The sequence below is a fragment of the Euprymna scolopes genome, chromosome 13, assembly GCF_053919585.1.
Source record: "Euprymna scolopes isolate OS-2025 chromosome 13, ASM5391958v1, whole genome shotgun sequence".
NCBI lineage: Eukaryota > Metazoa > Mollusca > Cephalopoda > Sepiida > Sepiolidae > Euprymna > Euprymna scolopes.
The window spans coordinates 68,865,522-68,881,591 of NC_136494.1; the positions used below are offsets into that span (position 1 = coordinate 68,865,522).

Here is a 16,070-nt window from a genome sequence, read left to right on the forward strand (position 1 = left end):
ACTCCGTCAAAAATTACGTACTCCCTCCTTCCGTTTTTGCTGTGCCTAATGTAACAAATTCTTGCGGTTTTAACTTAAATTCAGATGGACATAAATTTCGGCTCAAAGAAAAAGATTTTTGATCGAAATAAGCGCTATCAGAATCAACACGCTTTTGCCAACGCAAAACTAATGTAATTCTGCCGTTAATGTAAAAATCTTGCGTTTTGGTGGCGATGAAGTCACTTATGTTTTTTTATATCGCTTAGGTTTTTAAAGCATTTCTCGGGCAGAAATTTGTCAGGATGCTTGAAAAAGTGATAGTCGGGATGGAAAGTATGGCGGATGAGGCAAAGTTTCGTAACTCAGTTTGTTTAACTTCTGCAGGGTCGAGTTAGCAACGCGTGGTCGGGCATTGTCGGTGTGGAGAATTTGGCCTTTTTCTGTTGATTAATGCCGAGTATTGTTGAAGATTCTGATTCATTTCAATTTGTTGACAGTATTTCGCTGCAGTATATAAAAAAAACTAATGGACGAGACCGGTCGCAGACCATCAAATAGTCAATATTACCTTCTTTTGGCGCAACTCTGGCTTCGGGAAGTGTCATGGAGTTTTGTCGGCGTCTAACCATAGACGAGCGTCGCTGGTTCTACTAAAGAACCCACTTTTCATCGCAAGTCATAACTTGGTCGAGAAACAGGTCGTTGCTAATGCGTAAAAAGGGCAGATGACACTCCTAACGGCGTTTCTTTTGGTTGTTCAATTCGTGAGGCACTCATTTGTCAAGTTTGTGTTTCCCGTCTCTCTCACGTGGTTGGAAATCGTCGTATACGTTACGTCTAATTCAGAAGCAAGTTCTCGAACAGTGGCTTGTTTCGACTAAGGTTGTCAATTGATCGTTATCAACGCTTATCATCGTCAAGATTCGTAGCTGCCATGACATTTCTTAAACCACCATTGTGCGGTGCGTTCAGTAGGAGTTCCTGGTCCAAACGCTTCGTTGATATCGCAAGCTGTTTCATCAGCTTTCCGGCCTAGCTTGAATCGAAAGACAATGCGAATTTGCTCTTTTCCATCTTGTATTCAGCGTTCTGAAAATGCATAATTGTTTGAAAACAATTTAAACGATTAGGTACAGCGGAAAAACGCTATTTAAAAGTATATATAAAGTAAAGATATAACGAAAACGTATTTGAAAATGCATTATTTGAAATCCAAATTAAAAATGTCACAGGAACTTTCTTCAACCTTATATAACACCTTAGTTTCTTTGTTATCGAAATCGGAGAGCATATCGATTTGTTTGCTGCGTGTTCTTACTGAATATTGTTCTTGGTTGCGTTTTTTTTTTAATTTATTCAAAACAAATAAACGTACAATTATTACATTTTTTTTGTTTTAAAAGATTTCCTGTTTTTAATGTTATTGACTGTCGTCTGTTTGTTGTCGCTTTTATAGCTATATCCCAACCCAAATCTGAACTTGTAGGGGTTTCCGTGTATGTATTGCTACAAGCCAAATATGGTGGATTGTTGTGTTGACCTGACTTTGTGACTTTATTGTGAATTCCTCCACATGTACTTTTTCTTTCTCTTGCTTACTTCACGATTGATGTAGTCTTTGCTCGTATTTCTATCTTGAAGCAAGAATATTCTATGGTCGAAATTTTGCGGATACGTTTCGATTTTTTTTGTTAGCAAATGCATAATAACCTATTCTGTCTAGTATCGGTTGAAAAATACTGGGTTTTCAAAATTCTAAACTAGTAATTATAGCAAAAAAAAAAATTTATACATTTATAGTTTGAACTTATTCCAAATTAAAACTTATGACTAACCGATACTTTCCAATAAATAATCTATTAATACGGTAGTACCTTTAAACGTGCCTGTTTGTCACGATTTCCAAATTATAAATCATTCGATCGGGAGATTCTATTAAAAAAAAAAAAAAAAAAAAGTGATAACATACTACGAACATTAAATTTAAAAAATAGGATCACGCGATCACCAAAGCCGCAATGTAAAAAAAAAAAAAAAAAAAAAAAAAAAAATTAATTTGGGGTTGTACGTGAAACTAAAATATATCTTCTGGCTAGGGCCTAAGGGTAGTATCTGTTCTATTTAAAGATGGTATGCTCTCGGCAGGCGTCCCTAAACGGAAATATGTCAGACCCCTATAAGGATATTGGAAATAAACTAATAATCATGATATATTACGACTCTACATTAACCAGATTACTTAAATACTTTTAGTTTTAGCAAAACGGCTACAAAAATATCCGAAAGTCTACAGAATGTCCAGCAGCAATATATTGAATATAAAAGATGCCGCTGTTGAATTTCCACAGGTCCCGCTAGTGTTGTAAGACTAAGCGACTATACAGAATTGATTACTATACAATAGATATATTAAGTGAACATGTAGAACGTAATGCAGTTAAGCACATTTGAGGATAAAGGTTTTAAAGAATGAAAAACATTTAGAAGTGAACGATTTGCGTCCATTCGGTTTCCAATTACCACAAATGTTGGGAATGGAAGACATTTAAGCAAACATTCAATAAATCATTAATAAAATGTTCTTTTTCAAGCCTTATCGACATATTAGTGATGATTGGGGAGGTGCTCGTAAAGCAAAGTCAGTCCACGTTGATCCCTGATCTGAAGGGCCATTAATAGACCAATGATGTTGAGGTAGTGGCGGGACCTATTGCTCCACTCATCCTTTGGAACACAAATCTGCCGAAAAGACCAGCTCATTTTGATTAATTCGAGAAATATTTTGGAGGAAAAAGTTACCCGCGGTCAGAATCAGTTTTCATTATTTCAAATTAATTCTTTTCGGTTTTACAATATATATATATATCAATCATTTTTAGTTTATACATAAAGCACATTGCAATATATTGTAAACACTTCGTTGCGATTAAATAGGACACAAGTTGAATGAAAGGGAAAAAACGCGGGTTAATGCTTTTTTTTTAGCATTTTTGCATTAGTGACCATATTAGATACGAAGATTTAAATAGGGAATTCCGTAGTCTGCAACGGTGTCCATTTTGTCGATTACATACTTGATTCATTATAAAATAGCTGCATGTGCATATGTCCTTAAAACTTGGCCGATATTTGTAATATTAGCAAATTCGGATACATATCCGTCAGTTTATACAAGTATGCAAGGTGTTGATTTAGTTAATACCCTTATGATTTAGGGGCCCATGTTAGTGCTTACCAGTTGGAATACAGGAAATGGGAACGTTTCTGTATTGTTCGTAGGGAGGCGTTTCAGTAGATGGCATCTAAATTGTTTTAGGGGCACCGATTTCATTTTATTAATGTTGAGTCGGTGTTCGTTGATGTTTTTTTTTTCATGTATAAATGACTAAAAATACTGAATACATACATGTACCTATATATGTATATTGGATTGCCAAAATAGGTTTTAAAAGTCTGTCCTTTGAGAATTTGGACAATTTATAAACTAATAAAAACACCCGTGTTTAAAAATTTCCCATAAAAGTTTGATCTGATAAAAAAATGTGCGTAATATAAAAATCGATTGTTCTGTTATTTATTCAGGAGTTTTAAAAAGGGTTATACGAATCTAGAGAAAGTCATAAATCTATAGATACCAATTCTACATAAGAGTCTACATTACATCAGCTTCATTTCAGACATCGTCGTCGACCGAATACTTAAAGAAATAATTGTTTTTCATCGTGTGCTTCGGTAATAGTAACGAATTATCGAGTTCGTTCATTTTAGTATGTAGATGATTTAAAGATGACTGGTACCTACGTGTACTCTTATTTATTTTCTTATAGGACTACGAAAATGATTATTTTTTTTTATTTGACTTGAAAATTAAATTCTGTTCTGGTCGGCGGCTTAAAATCTTCAACCTTCGGAGGTGCAGGTTAATCAAGTCAACCATTTTGTTATATACTGATAATTGTGACCCTTTAAAATTCTAAATTTATAAAACTAAGATACCGAACAAAATCATTTGTGTTTTTGATTACAATAGAAAAATGTTTTAGTCGAAAAAGGTATGTATTTACTGGAGCCCCTGTTGTATAAAAGAACCAAATATTCAGTAATTTAGAACTGAAAAAGTAGAAACTCCTTTATACCACCGATTAGGATTGATTTGACGTCAAAATTTTACCTTTCCAACCGCTTACAACAAAATGAGATAAAGGAAACGCATTCTTTGATGTCAACTGTTTTTCATTGTCAACAAAAAAACCTCCCCTTAAAATAGAATTTCGACTTAAGACGTCCACAGCTATAGGTGAGAGACCCATCAAAGGAGTTGGCGGTATCTCGACCCAACTGCCGTCTCCGTTGATGAAGCTATATATACTGATATTAACCACGGCGGGGAAAACCTGCTCAACACGAAAAAGTTTGTCCGCATAGCACGAGAACTGGTCAGTATCGAAATGACCCATGTCGTTGGCCATTTCTGGAGATATCGTTATACTTTTAGGTCTTTTTCTTCCAGAAATTGTTATGGGAATTTTGACAAATTTCACCTTGTCGCGCGCAACAATTGATTTAATGCTTAATTCACCTTTCGTTAAGGATTTCATCATCTGTCGAGAGCAAGAATCTTCCAAGAAGTTGATGGTGTCACCTATAAACAAGAGACACCCATCGACAGATAGTGCCCACTTATCAGATTTAAACACTGGGTCAATACGCATATTCAGACTATCGTAGCGGATCAACAGGCAGCCATTGTTTAATGCTAGCATTTCATCGTCCTTTCGCGAGGTGATGAATATATAAGCCATGTTAGAATCAGTCGGGCAAGGTTCGAGTCTCGCGAAAGCAGTCTGGAAAGAATAGCTTAAAATAGTTTCTTTTGTTTTCTTCCAAGTTTTCTCGTAACGCCAAATAATCAGCTTGAAACCCGATGAAAACCAGCTGCATCTGATCGCGTGGAGCCCAGTGTTGGTGCAAAAATATTTAAAGAAAAATGTCTCCTTTATCTGCTCGCAATTCGGAAACTGAATGACCTTAAACGTCTCCAAGTTAAACGCCCCAAGTTGATTTTTTGTGAAGTCCCAACTTAAAACGTTCTGACCCAAAAAACCAACGACTTTACTGTGTTCATCTTTGTACTTGAGCGTTGTCCATTGGTTCTCTGTTGGGAAATATAAGGACACGAGGTTATTCTCATAAAGAACGAGAACCCAATCTTCGTCGTCGAAAAACGGTGAATTGTAATAATAGTCCCGTTTAAGAATAGCGCTTCTGGATCTCGTTTGTAAACAGTCGAATAATGTCTGATACCGTTTGTCCCGTGAAAGTAAACCGTACCGAGAAAGTATTTTTATCAAACTCTGATGGGATACTAACTTTTCAACGTAGTCTTTTATTACACCAAATCTTTCTGATAAATTCTTTGACCACCAATTAATCATGAATTCGAATGCTGCGATTGGGTTCCTTGGTATAGAAATCTTGTCCATCAGAAACGTCATCTCCTTAGCACTGATGTCGATTAGTGTAGAGTCTTCGGCGCATATCTCCCAGAAGAATTCCCTGATAAACGACAGGGCCATAGTTTCTATATCAGGCAAGCGGAAAGTACGAGCTATTCTCCAGATGTCTAGGCAGTTGTAAGGTTGGATCCGATTAAGTAGAAACTGTTTGCAATGGGTCAAAAGGAAGTGCAAAGAACAGTATTGGCTAAGTTTTAGAATAGCTTTGATGTTGTTCATGTGGAGAGTGATAGTGCGTTTATACAAATAATCTACCACCGATTTAAGGTGTATTATCGAGTCGCAGGCCAGTGTTAAATCAATCGTGATGTTACCGTCAATTGATTGCGGTGTTAGTCGAGAAAGCAAGTCGCTCTGTGCAGCAAGTAAGAAACCGTGGATCACAACAGAATCTTTTTGAATCCGCAAAATGACATCAACATGCTGACCTTCACAATATTGTTCATAAAGCCTATCAGTTAGACAGTCAGGAGATAGGTCTATGTACTCGACGGTGAATTCTTTCTCTGACATCGTAAGCACTTGAAACTGAAATAGAAAACAAAATAGAAAATAAAGTGCAGGCAGTTTGATCTATTTTAAAGCAGTTGATAAACATGTACGAATCATTAAACTAGTGGTTACTAAAGAAATTTTCGTTGACAATTTAGCTGGATACAAAATAGATCTATCTATATAATTATAAAACTCTGAACAGTCCGGGCTTGCTTGAATCTTGTCTTCGACGATCGTGTGATATAAAAAATATATATCATATATACATATAATATATATCATATCTATCATAATATATCATATCTATCATATAATATATCATATATCATATAATATATCATATATCATAATATATCATATATCATATCATAATATATCATGTATCATATCATAATATATCATATCATAATATATCATGTATCATATCATAATATATCATGTATCATATCATAATATATCATGTCATAATATATCATATATCATATCATAATATATCATATATCATATCATAATATATCATATATCATATCATAATATATCATATATCATATCATAATATATCATATCTATCATAATATATCATATATCTTATCATAATATATCATATCTATCATAATATATCATATATCTTATCATAATATATCATATATCTATCATAATATATCATATATCTATCATAATATATCATATATCTATCATAATATATCATATATCTATCATAATATATCATATCTTCTCTTATCTATCTTCTATCTTCTATATAAATAAAATGAACTCATTTTTTTCTTCTATCTATCTTCTATCTATATAAGTAAAATGAACTCATTTTTTCCCGCCTGATTTTGACATCAATAGGATTAAAAATCAAGATATTTCATGCAAATATAATATGCACAAACGGCAGAACAATATCTGAGGTGTGTTATAGGCTTATTATTTTTCAAATTCCTCGATAATCTTAGATTTCTATACTTTTTCTGCTGAGAAGTCACGGCCAAAATCGGTTAAGATCAATGGAAGTGGTAAAATATTTTCTCTCTAATAAATTCCTCCTCCTCCTGCCACCACTTAACACCGTTTGGGGATCGTTCACAAGGAACAGTTGAGAAGAGAACACCGGTTTGGCTTCGTAGTTCTTTCATGTGAAGTTATTTAAAATCACTAAACTAAGCTGCAGTGCTCTGTGGCGTAGTGGTTAGCGTGCTGGACAATTCACATTATATTTTCACGTTCGCGCCGACCTACCGTAGTCTTTTATTTTTCCTAAACAACTGGAATGGACTTTTCTTGGTGGCCGAACTGTTAACGTTGCAGATGTTTTTTTTTGTTTTTTTTTCACACTTTATTTTCCTACTTTTACTCATGACTCCGGGTTTGATCCTTCCTACTTACCTACCATAACATTTTTTTAAAACTCCCCCCCCCGTCCCGGAAACAAACACTCGGGCAACGCCGGGTACCCCCGCTAGTATATCATATCATAATATATATATATATATCATATCATATATCATCATATAATATATCCTATATCATAATATATCATATCATATATTATGATTTATGATATATCATGATACATCATAATATATCATAATATATATCATGTCATCATATATTATATCATATATCATTTCTTCTTCGCTGCTTCCTGTGTTTTTTGTTTTTCTAGTTTTTCTGAACATGTTCAGCATTTTTTCCTGATTTCTTTTTTACTTTTCCGATTTCCTAATAAGTTTTACGTTTGTTCGCCGTTTTATTTTGGGGGGGGGGCGATTTTGTAGAGAAGTTTATCATTGTTTTTTTTTTTTAATTTCAACAGGGTTATTACTACGCTTATTCTTTACTTTAGCCCCCCCCCCCCTCTTTACGCACACACACACACACAGTTTAGAAATATTTAAAGTGGAATAATTTTGTTTACATTTAATTATCGGCAACAGTAGCCTTTAAAAAACTGGAGTAAGTCTATTTCAAATATGGGAGTTACTTCTCCTTGGAGCTAGGAGCTACTTTTAATTTTCATAGACGAAAACGGGTGCGTTTTATGCTTTCATAAATCTAATATATGCTTCACTTCCAGGAAATATGTTAGTAAGATGTTCAGTGTATTTTAAATAGCATGTGACTAAACTCTGCCCGATAACACGGTTCGACCTGGCAACGATGGGTATATACAATAATTCCCTAGGGTAAGAGTGACAAAGTCTGAGTTTTCCAGAATAACTGTTTCAAATCACCTACGTTCTCGGAATTTATAGTTTCTAGCTGATAAAAGCAGCTGGCCTTATCTAAAATTTGAGTGACTGTAAGCCTACGGCGGATTTCAATGCTCTTTATATTCGTACTTTTTAGAGTATTGAGCACTTTTTGATTAAATGTGAATTTTTTTTAATGCAAATAAATTTATCGATTTCTTTTTAAAGAGTCATCAGCTAACAATATTAAAACAACTCCAGGGTAAGGGATATGTATAGTTAATATTAATGTATCATTACTAATATGGTTAACAGACTAGTTTTTATATTTTAAATAAAGCTAATAAATATTTTTTTAAGATTTATTAGCTTTTACTAAAACATTGTCTTGCTTTGTTGAAATTATTTTATACTTTATATTATATATATATTTATATATATTATATACATCATTTTACCGTAAAGTGGTAAGAATTGAGAAGTAATTTTAAAAATTAAAAGAATTATCTTAATTACTTTCAGGTTTTATAAGTATTTTCGAAAATTAACCGTTATTTGTCTATGACCTGGTCACCGAGTAGAATTCATCTAACTCGATAATGGTTGAATGATGCAAAGTAGATAAGTGGTTTTGATGAGAAACAGTAACTTTCATCTGGCGTCTAGTAATTGATGCCTAAAAGAATTTTGATAATTTTGTTCACGTATTTCAGATTAAAAAGTTGATAGATTTGACGGCAAAAGTAAATATATAAAGTAAAAGTATATATCTTATCAAATGATTGGCAAAACGAGTTTTAATCAAAATAGCTAAAAAAAAATATGTTTAATTACACACAGAACTTTGTGCAAAGTTATCAAAGTGTGTAATCTAAAATACAAATCTCACTTGTCTGTTTAAATGTGTGCATGTACGTATGCATGTTTGTATATACGCCTAAAACTTTCCAGAGGCGACGGATTTTCACTAGATTTGAATCGTTTTGGAGCTCGACCCTTCGGACGAAAAATATCAAAAGAATTGGTAAAAACATTAATTCCTTCACCCTTAACTCGGCATTTTTCTACAAGGAAGAGTTGCTTTATTCGCAGATATTTTCGAAAGTCATCCCCTCTTTTCGATTGTCTAGCCTTAATTTTAACCTTCGCTACTTCCGGTTTTGCGATGGGCACAACGGCAAAGGCATGTTTTTTTTCACGTACTTTTCCACCTCCGCGTACGAGTTAGAGCCTGTTACCACTTTTTTCTTTTTTGCTCAAGACACATCTTCAAACACCTGGGCAACGCCGGGCACCCAGGTTAGTAAAATTACATTTGTTGCTAAGAAAATACGAATGGCAAATTGTAATATTTTGAACACTTATGAGATGCCTTACAGGCATTTTAAATTGTCGTAAACTCTTGTAAATTCAGTATGTTCTTGCTATACATCATATGGAGATGACTAACCAAGTTTTTAATTTCAGGTTTAAATGAACAGCTACAGGAGGAATTGGAATGTACCCTACTAAAATCTTATTGTCACAGTTTTGAATTTCAAAAACGAATTTGGACGCGAGAACACTTTAGAAGAACGATATGCAATAAAAATCTGTCTTAAACTCAGAAAACATGTAACAAATGCTTCAGACTATCGAATTGAATCGAGCACCAGTTTTTGAGTGGCATAAGTGATTCGAAAACGCAGGGAGTGTGTGAGGAGAGATATGAAAGGTGTAAGAAAACCAAAGTTGATTGGCCAAATGAAGAATTTCCTGGATAAGTACCGTCGTTTGTCTACAAAGACAATAAGTGCACACTTATGTCAGTATGGGAACTGTATACACAAGTATTTGGGAGGAACTGAAGAAGCAGAAGATTTGCACTAGTCTATAACTCCATCCTTGTCATTGACTATTTCACAAAGATGGGCATGAAGACAGTTCCTCGCTATCCCTATAGCCCAGACTTTGCTTCCTGTGACATTTGGTTATTCCCTAAGCTCAAGGAAATCTTTAGAGGTTGTAGTTATGAGACAATTGAGATGAAAGAGGCCCTGACAAATGTCACGCAAGAAAACTATGTATCCTTTCGGGTGTTGTTGGAACGGTACAAGTGCATTGCAGCCGGAGGAGATTACTTCGAAGGGGACTAGAATTTCATGTGTACTATCAGTAAAGGTGTCCATATGAAAACGTCTGAAAGCTTATTGAAGGCACCTCAAGTTATTTCCTTACAAATATAAAAATGAAAAACAAATTTCTTATCTATCTATATATTCCGAAATAACTTGCAAAATTCATTATTTAACCAGTTAATTGAAAACCACAATCTGATCCCGAACTCCATTCCTGCATTACCACCGCCTATTTAAGTCTCACTCACATATCACTGTTTGTTGTAAACCTGAAAACTCAGGTCTATACTTTAGAAAAAATATCAGTGCGGCAAGACCAGCAACTAGCACAAGCCGAGATTGAACTTCGACTTTCTAGTCGACAGTCAGCGCTTCTCGCCGTAACTATTTGCCTGCTGCTGAGACAGACACACACGAGGTTCAGGCTGAAACTACTGTCAATAATTTTCCCCACTCTTTATCTGTGCCTAAATCCAAACATAGATTGCATGAGCAAAGCTTTCTTAGAACTGCACGCCAGTGGAACTCTCTGCCGCTTGCCTGTTTCCCACCTGACTACAACTTGGACGTCTTCAAGTCCAACATAAACTCCTGACAAACCGCCCCCTTAAGTAAGACTATCAAACCCCCCCCCATACTAATGATTACTACAATACTATCCCATTGATTACTGTACACGCAATAACCCTTATCCCTGAGTGTATTTCGGGCCTTGATTAGTGGTGACCCCATGTAAAAAAAAAAAAAAAATTAAGTTGTCCCAAATAAACACAGACGATTTGTTTAGTGGCGAAGACTTTGATAGAGCCATCTACACATTTAATAACCACTGCTAACCTCAAACGGTGCAAATAATTGCTACAAAACAAAATATTCCTAATTTAGTTGAGGTTTCTTTTTTCATATATGTATGTCTTAAAGACTAAAAGTGCATCTTTCCCAGTGGTTTTCAATGCGCCCCCAGATAATAACCTTTAAATTTCTACGTTCAGGCGCAACACATACAGTGCCTAATATTCCCATCTGGTACTGGCCAGGCTCAACGTTATTTCACTTCGGTTTTTTAGCGGGAACTGGTGTGCGAACATGATGCCATATCTGTGTCCCGACGGAAATACAAAATGAAACAACTAAAATATAAATATTAGAATATCAGTTCTTAAATTAGAAAAGAATCTATTATACTGTTGTAAGTTATTGAGAGGATTTAAGTATTGTTTTAAAGCAAATAAAACAGATTTTAATGTGGCTTGATCCTCCTCTATGGTTTTAAGTACGAGCAATTCTGATTAAAACCCATTTCAATCACTTGAATTACAGTGAAAATGTGTTCGGCTTTCAAGTACCACAAATAACTGTATGTTCTTACGATCGCTTGAGAAAGAGGAAAATCTCGCCTGGATGCCAGGAAATCGAAAATTTTGTTCGAATATTATACGAAGGTTAGATTTTGTTTGGACTGGATTCCCCACAAATAATGAGAATAGCCTACTTAAAAAAAATGTATTACTTTAAACCTAATTGTTTTCGTAAATAAAAATGAAATAATTTTATTTGAAAATAAAATGTTAAATATCTTATATTAAAAACATTTAAGTAACGTATTCAATAGATTGTTTGGTACTCATGCACTTATTGATCCGTGCTGAAATAACGATATTTAAAAAAACATTCTTAACATGGGGAGGGGAAGGTGTTTTGTACCTATTCTGTACTTTAACCTTACAATTGAATGAAAAAAAAAAAAAAACATGTCAACTATAATTATACTCGGAAATATGATTTAAAAGAATAGCGCGGATCAGTAAGTGCATTAGCACCGATTGTTTTTACCATCGCTTGTACAGATATGGTTTTCGTATGATACGACAGATTTTTAATTTGAATAATGATCAACGAATGTTCCACAATTCTATATTTTTATTGTCATCGAAATCTGAAATCGACCATTTTTTTCCGATCAAACTGATCGATTGTCTGTTCTAGTTGAGAACCCATCGTGATGCCCCGGGAGGAAGTTTCACGTACCTCTACGCAGTGACAGCCCATCATACATTGCATGTTACATTGCACTGGAGAATCTACTGTTGATTTTATATTTTTTATATATAATGGCTCGAATATAATTTTAAAATGCAAATGTCAAGTATTATAGTTCAGTTAGGCTCTAAGCAGAAACATTCTTGTTGAACGTGCCCCTCTCATATCAAAGAATCCACTATTGATATTATATAGCGAACCTTTCTGCTATGCGGCAAGGTAACTTACCAGATGCACTTGTTATGCTAGGCTGTAGGAGGTGTTTAATTTGGAAGTCGCCTGTTCCTTTTTTCACCAGATGTTTTTAATTATCGATTTATGCAAGACATTCCGATACAGAACCTATCTAAGAACACTGCCATGCACATAAATACCTTTGTTGGGAATCTCATAAAAATCGACCCAACCGTTTAGGGGTCTGTAGAGTATGAACTGACACTCAGAAAGTTCATTTTATATAATAGTAGATATCAGTATTCAATTTCAAGGTTTTGGATATGTACACGCATAAGAATTTTATTAAAATCCAAATATAGAATGAAAGAAATACGCAAAAATTGGAACGCCATTTGGTCGAATGTATATGTATCTTCAGAATAATTAACTCACTCGGACGCCCGTGATTATAAAAAAAAAATAAATAAAAAAAGTTACTTTTGTACTCATGAAAGAGAGAAATTGATAACTCGTCCCGCTCCACCTAGTTACAAACTCCCAAACTTGAAGTTTTAACAAAATTATCTTGGTCTGGAAGTAGGAGTAATTCGTCGACGTTTGTTCCTGGATCATCTGAGACTTAATGGTCTTAAACTTTTGCATATAAACAACGGACTTTGTTATGCTATAACAAAAATTCATGAAAAACGAATTAGAATAGATGTGCTAAGATTGTAAAATGTTATGCAAATTACTCAATCCAATCTATAAAACTTTATTTAAATGGCATTCACTTCTATCTGATGTAATTGATTTTAGCACGATGTCAGTTTTGTTTGCACGTAAATATTCAGTAATTTCTCATGTATTCATATAGAGGAATAATGGTGTGCGCGCGTCCGCACACGATCGCACCTGCAACCATTTATTAGCAAAACTAATTTCATGTATCAAATCGGAAGGAACTTTAATCTGGTATTGGATGGTTCATAACCTAATAGAAACCGGTTCAAGAAAATAATTGAAACGTTAACGAAATTTACAAAATTTTTATCAAAAATGCTACGATTACCTAACTAATCCAAATTCTGAAATTAAATTTTAAATAAGGTAATCAAACGTATGAGTAAAAACAATTTTCTTACGTGTCTGTATGCATAGTTACACATGTGTATATATATATGTTGTAAAGTTATAAATTATTAAAAGAACTAAATTCTATACCATTTTGTAAATCACACCTTTATACCATAGTACATTTATTGCAGCCAAGTTATTAACTTTTTACACACACACACACACACACACTAGATGCTTCACTAGTTCAAGAATTTAAATGTAATCTTAACTGAAGTATATAAAAGCATCCAGATGTTCAACAAAACAGTAACCAAAAACTGCTTAAAGACGACAGATGAAACTCAGTTGAAAGTACTTGCAAAAAACAACCAAAAGAAAACGATGGGCCAAGACGATTATAGAACTTTCTTGCACAGCTTCGACCGAGAAATAATTACAATTAGAAAAATTGAAAAATTACAAAATAGTCATTAAGCAAAAACACTTCGTGCTTTTACGTGTCTTAATAAAAACATGCTGCCTAAATACAAATATATATATATATATATATATATATATATATATATATATGAATTACTTTGTTTCAATCTGTACATGTTATGAGCGTATGTACGTTACATAAAGTGTTGCAGAAGAGAAATATCGTCTTATTTGCTCTACAACGGTGTGCGTTTTTAATTTATAATAGTAAATAATTAAAATAGCTGACTTGTGTACGAATGAGCCGAAATGCATTATGATCGGATTTCATCTCATACTTATTAGTTGGTGCAAAAATAATGTTTTTTGAGGTTTATATATATCTGATAAAAAAAAACATTTTTGCACCAACCTAATAAAACCATATCTGAATTTTCCATCCACGATATAAAACTGTAAATAAGGGCAGTAATAAAATTAAAACAATTGAGTTAGGAAATAATGAATTAATCAGGCGTATTTGTGAAAAGCAATGTGCAAATTAGCTAACATGAGGACATCAATCGCATATTATCAGTATATTAGAAAGCAATTACTTTATTTTGAACTTGCAGTGGGTCACCATACCTTCCCGGTCGTAAAATACGCTTAAATATGGTTTACTTCATTCAAGGTTTGTATTTATTATTACAAAACTAATTTTCTATGAAATATTATACTGTACCTAATATATAAAAGGTTAAAAAATGACTTGGGTGACATCAGCTAGAATCGAAACCAAAACATTTAGGGCTCCAGCCCCGTGCTATACCCTTTGAGTTAACCTGACAGACAGTTTTAAAATTAAACCACTCTTAGCTATGATCAGTTTTATGCAAATGCAAACTAATACAAATATGTCGGCAAGTTGAAATGGACGGTTTACATTTCAACTTGCCGACTTCTCTACGCGTTATTTATCTATCTGAAGAGTTTACTAGTTATAAACCATCATTGGTGTACGATTCGTATTTCCTGTTAATTTCACCTTTATATTATCAGCAGTTTCAGAGTTCATCGGTTAAATATATCCGTTTTATTATAAGGATAAGTTTTGCCTTGAAATTTGTTAGCGTAATAAATTGGCATAGGGCTTGAGTTTTGTTTAATAGCTTATTAATTTTTATGGCAATTTACATTTTGTGAACCATTTTTTTCTAAACATTTCACTTTTGCCAACTTAATGTTTTAACAGTTGTAAGAGTTGACTCAAGAGGATTGGTCAAGGGGTATTTGTTGGAAGGAGGGACTTAATTGGATAACATCTCCAATCAATATTTTAGCGCGCACTATCAAAACTTAATACATAGCTTTCATTTTTCCTTTTGATGTGGATGCAATAGACACCTATAAAGGTCTTCTCGAACACCTTTGGATACCCATGTAAACTAGTTCCCATTTTAAAATCAGACGTTAGTCATGAATACCTGCGACTTTATATTCAAGAGCGGTTTATTGGTTGGTTGATTGGTCGTTTTTGTTTTACGGCATATCAACCCTTTTCGGGTTATTTAATGCCGAATCCAAAGATTTTGAAGAAAATTTTTTTTAATTTTTAATTTTAATTTGTTGTTTTCACGTCGGCTTCTATTCAACCCATAGTTGGGACCCTAATAGGTACTACAACTCTGGGTCAGAGTGGACCTGGGAGCAATGGTAATTAAAGAGTGGCTCCACACTCCCCAAAGCCCACAAGCTGGGACCTCACCACTGGATATAGTTTAAGGTCATATCCAGGACCCCCATTGATGGACTTTTACCCTCTGCAGGGGAGGGGGAGCAGTCGGCGTATTCTAATGCCCCACCGACAGGGCCGGGTTTATTGAAAATAACCGTTTATACAAAACGGTCATGAGCAGACAGTATTGTTTCGCTGTTTATAACTCATCAGTTCGGCTAGACAAGTAGGTGCTTCAAGCCACGATCGAAACTCAACCGTCGAATTGAAAGTCTACGTTTCTACCTCCAGCACCATCATCAAAAACCAGTTGATGTAAGCAAAATCTAACTGTTAATAAACGTATGAA

At 34.2% G+C, this 16,070-nt stretch overlaps 1 protein-coding gene across 2 annotated transcripts in view; it reads right to left on the reverse strand.

Moving 5' to 3' along the window:
* Nucleotides 1-2,618: 2,618 nt before the first annotated feature.
* LOC145292059 (uncharacterized) overlaps nucleotides 2,619-16,070 on the reverse strand; it is a 28,931-nt gene continuing 15,479 nt past the window's right edge. For both annotated transcript variants that reach the window (XM_080138106.1, XM_080138105.1), the window contains exon 2: nucleotides 2,619-6,026. In XM_080138106.1, coding sequence (XP_079994232.1) covers nucleotides 4,125-6,011 — 1,887 coding nt within the window. In that variant the 5' untranslated portion in view covers nucleotides 6,012-6,026 and the 3' untranslated portion in view covers nucleotides 2,619-4,124. The remainder of the gene's footprint in view (nucleotides 6,027-16,070) is intronic.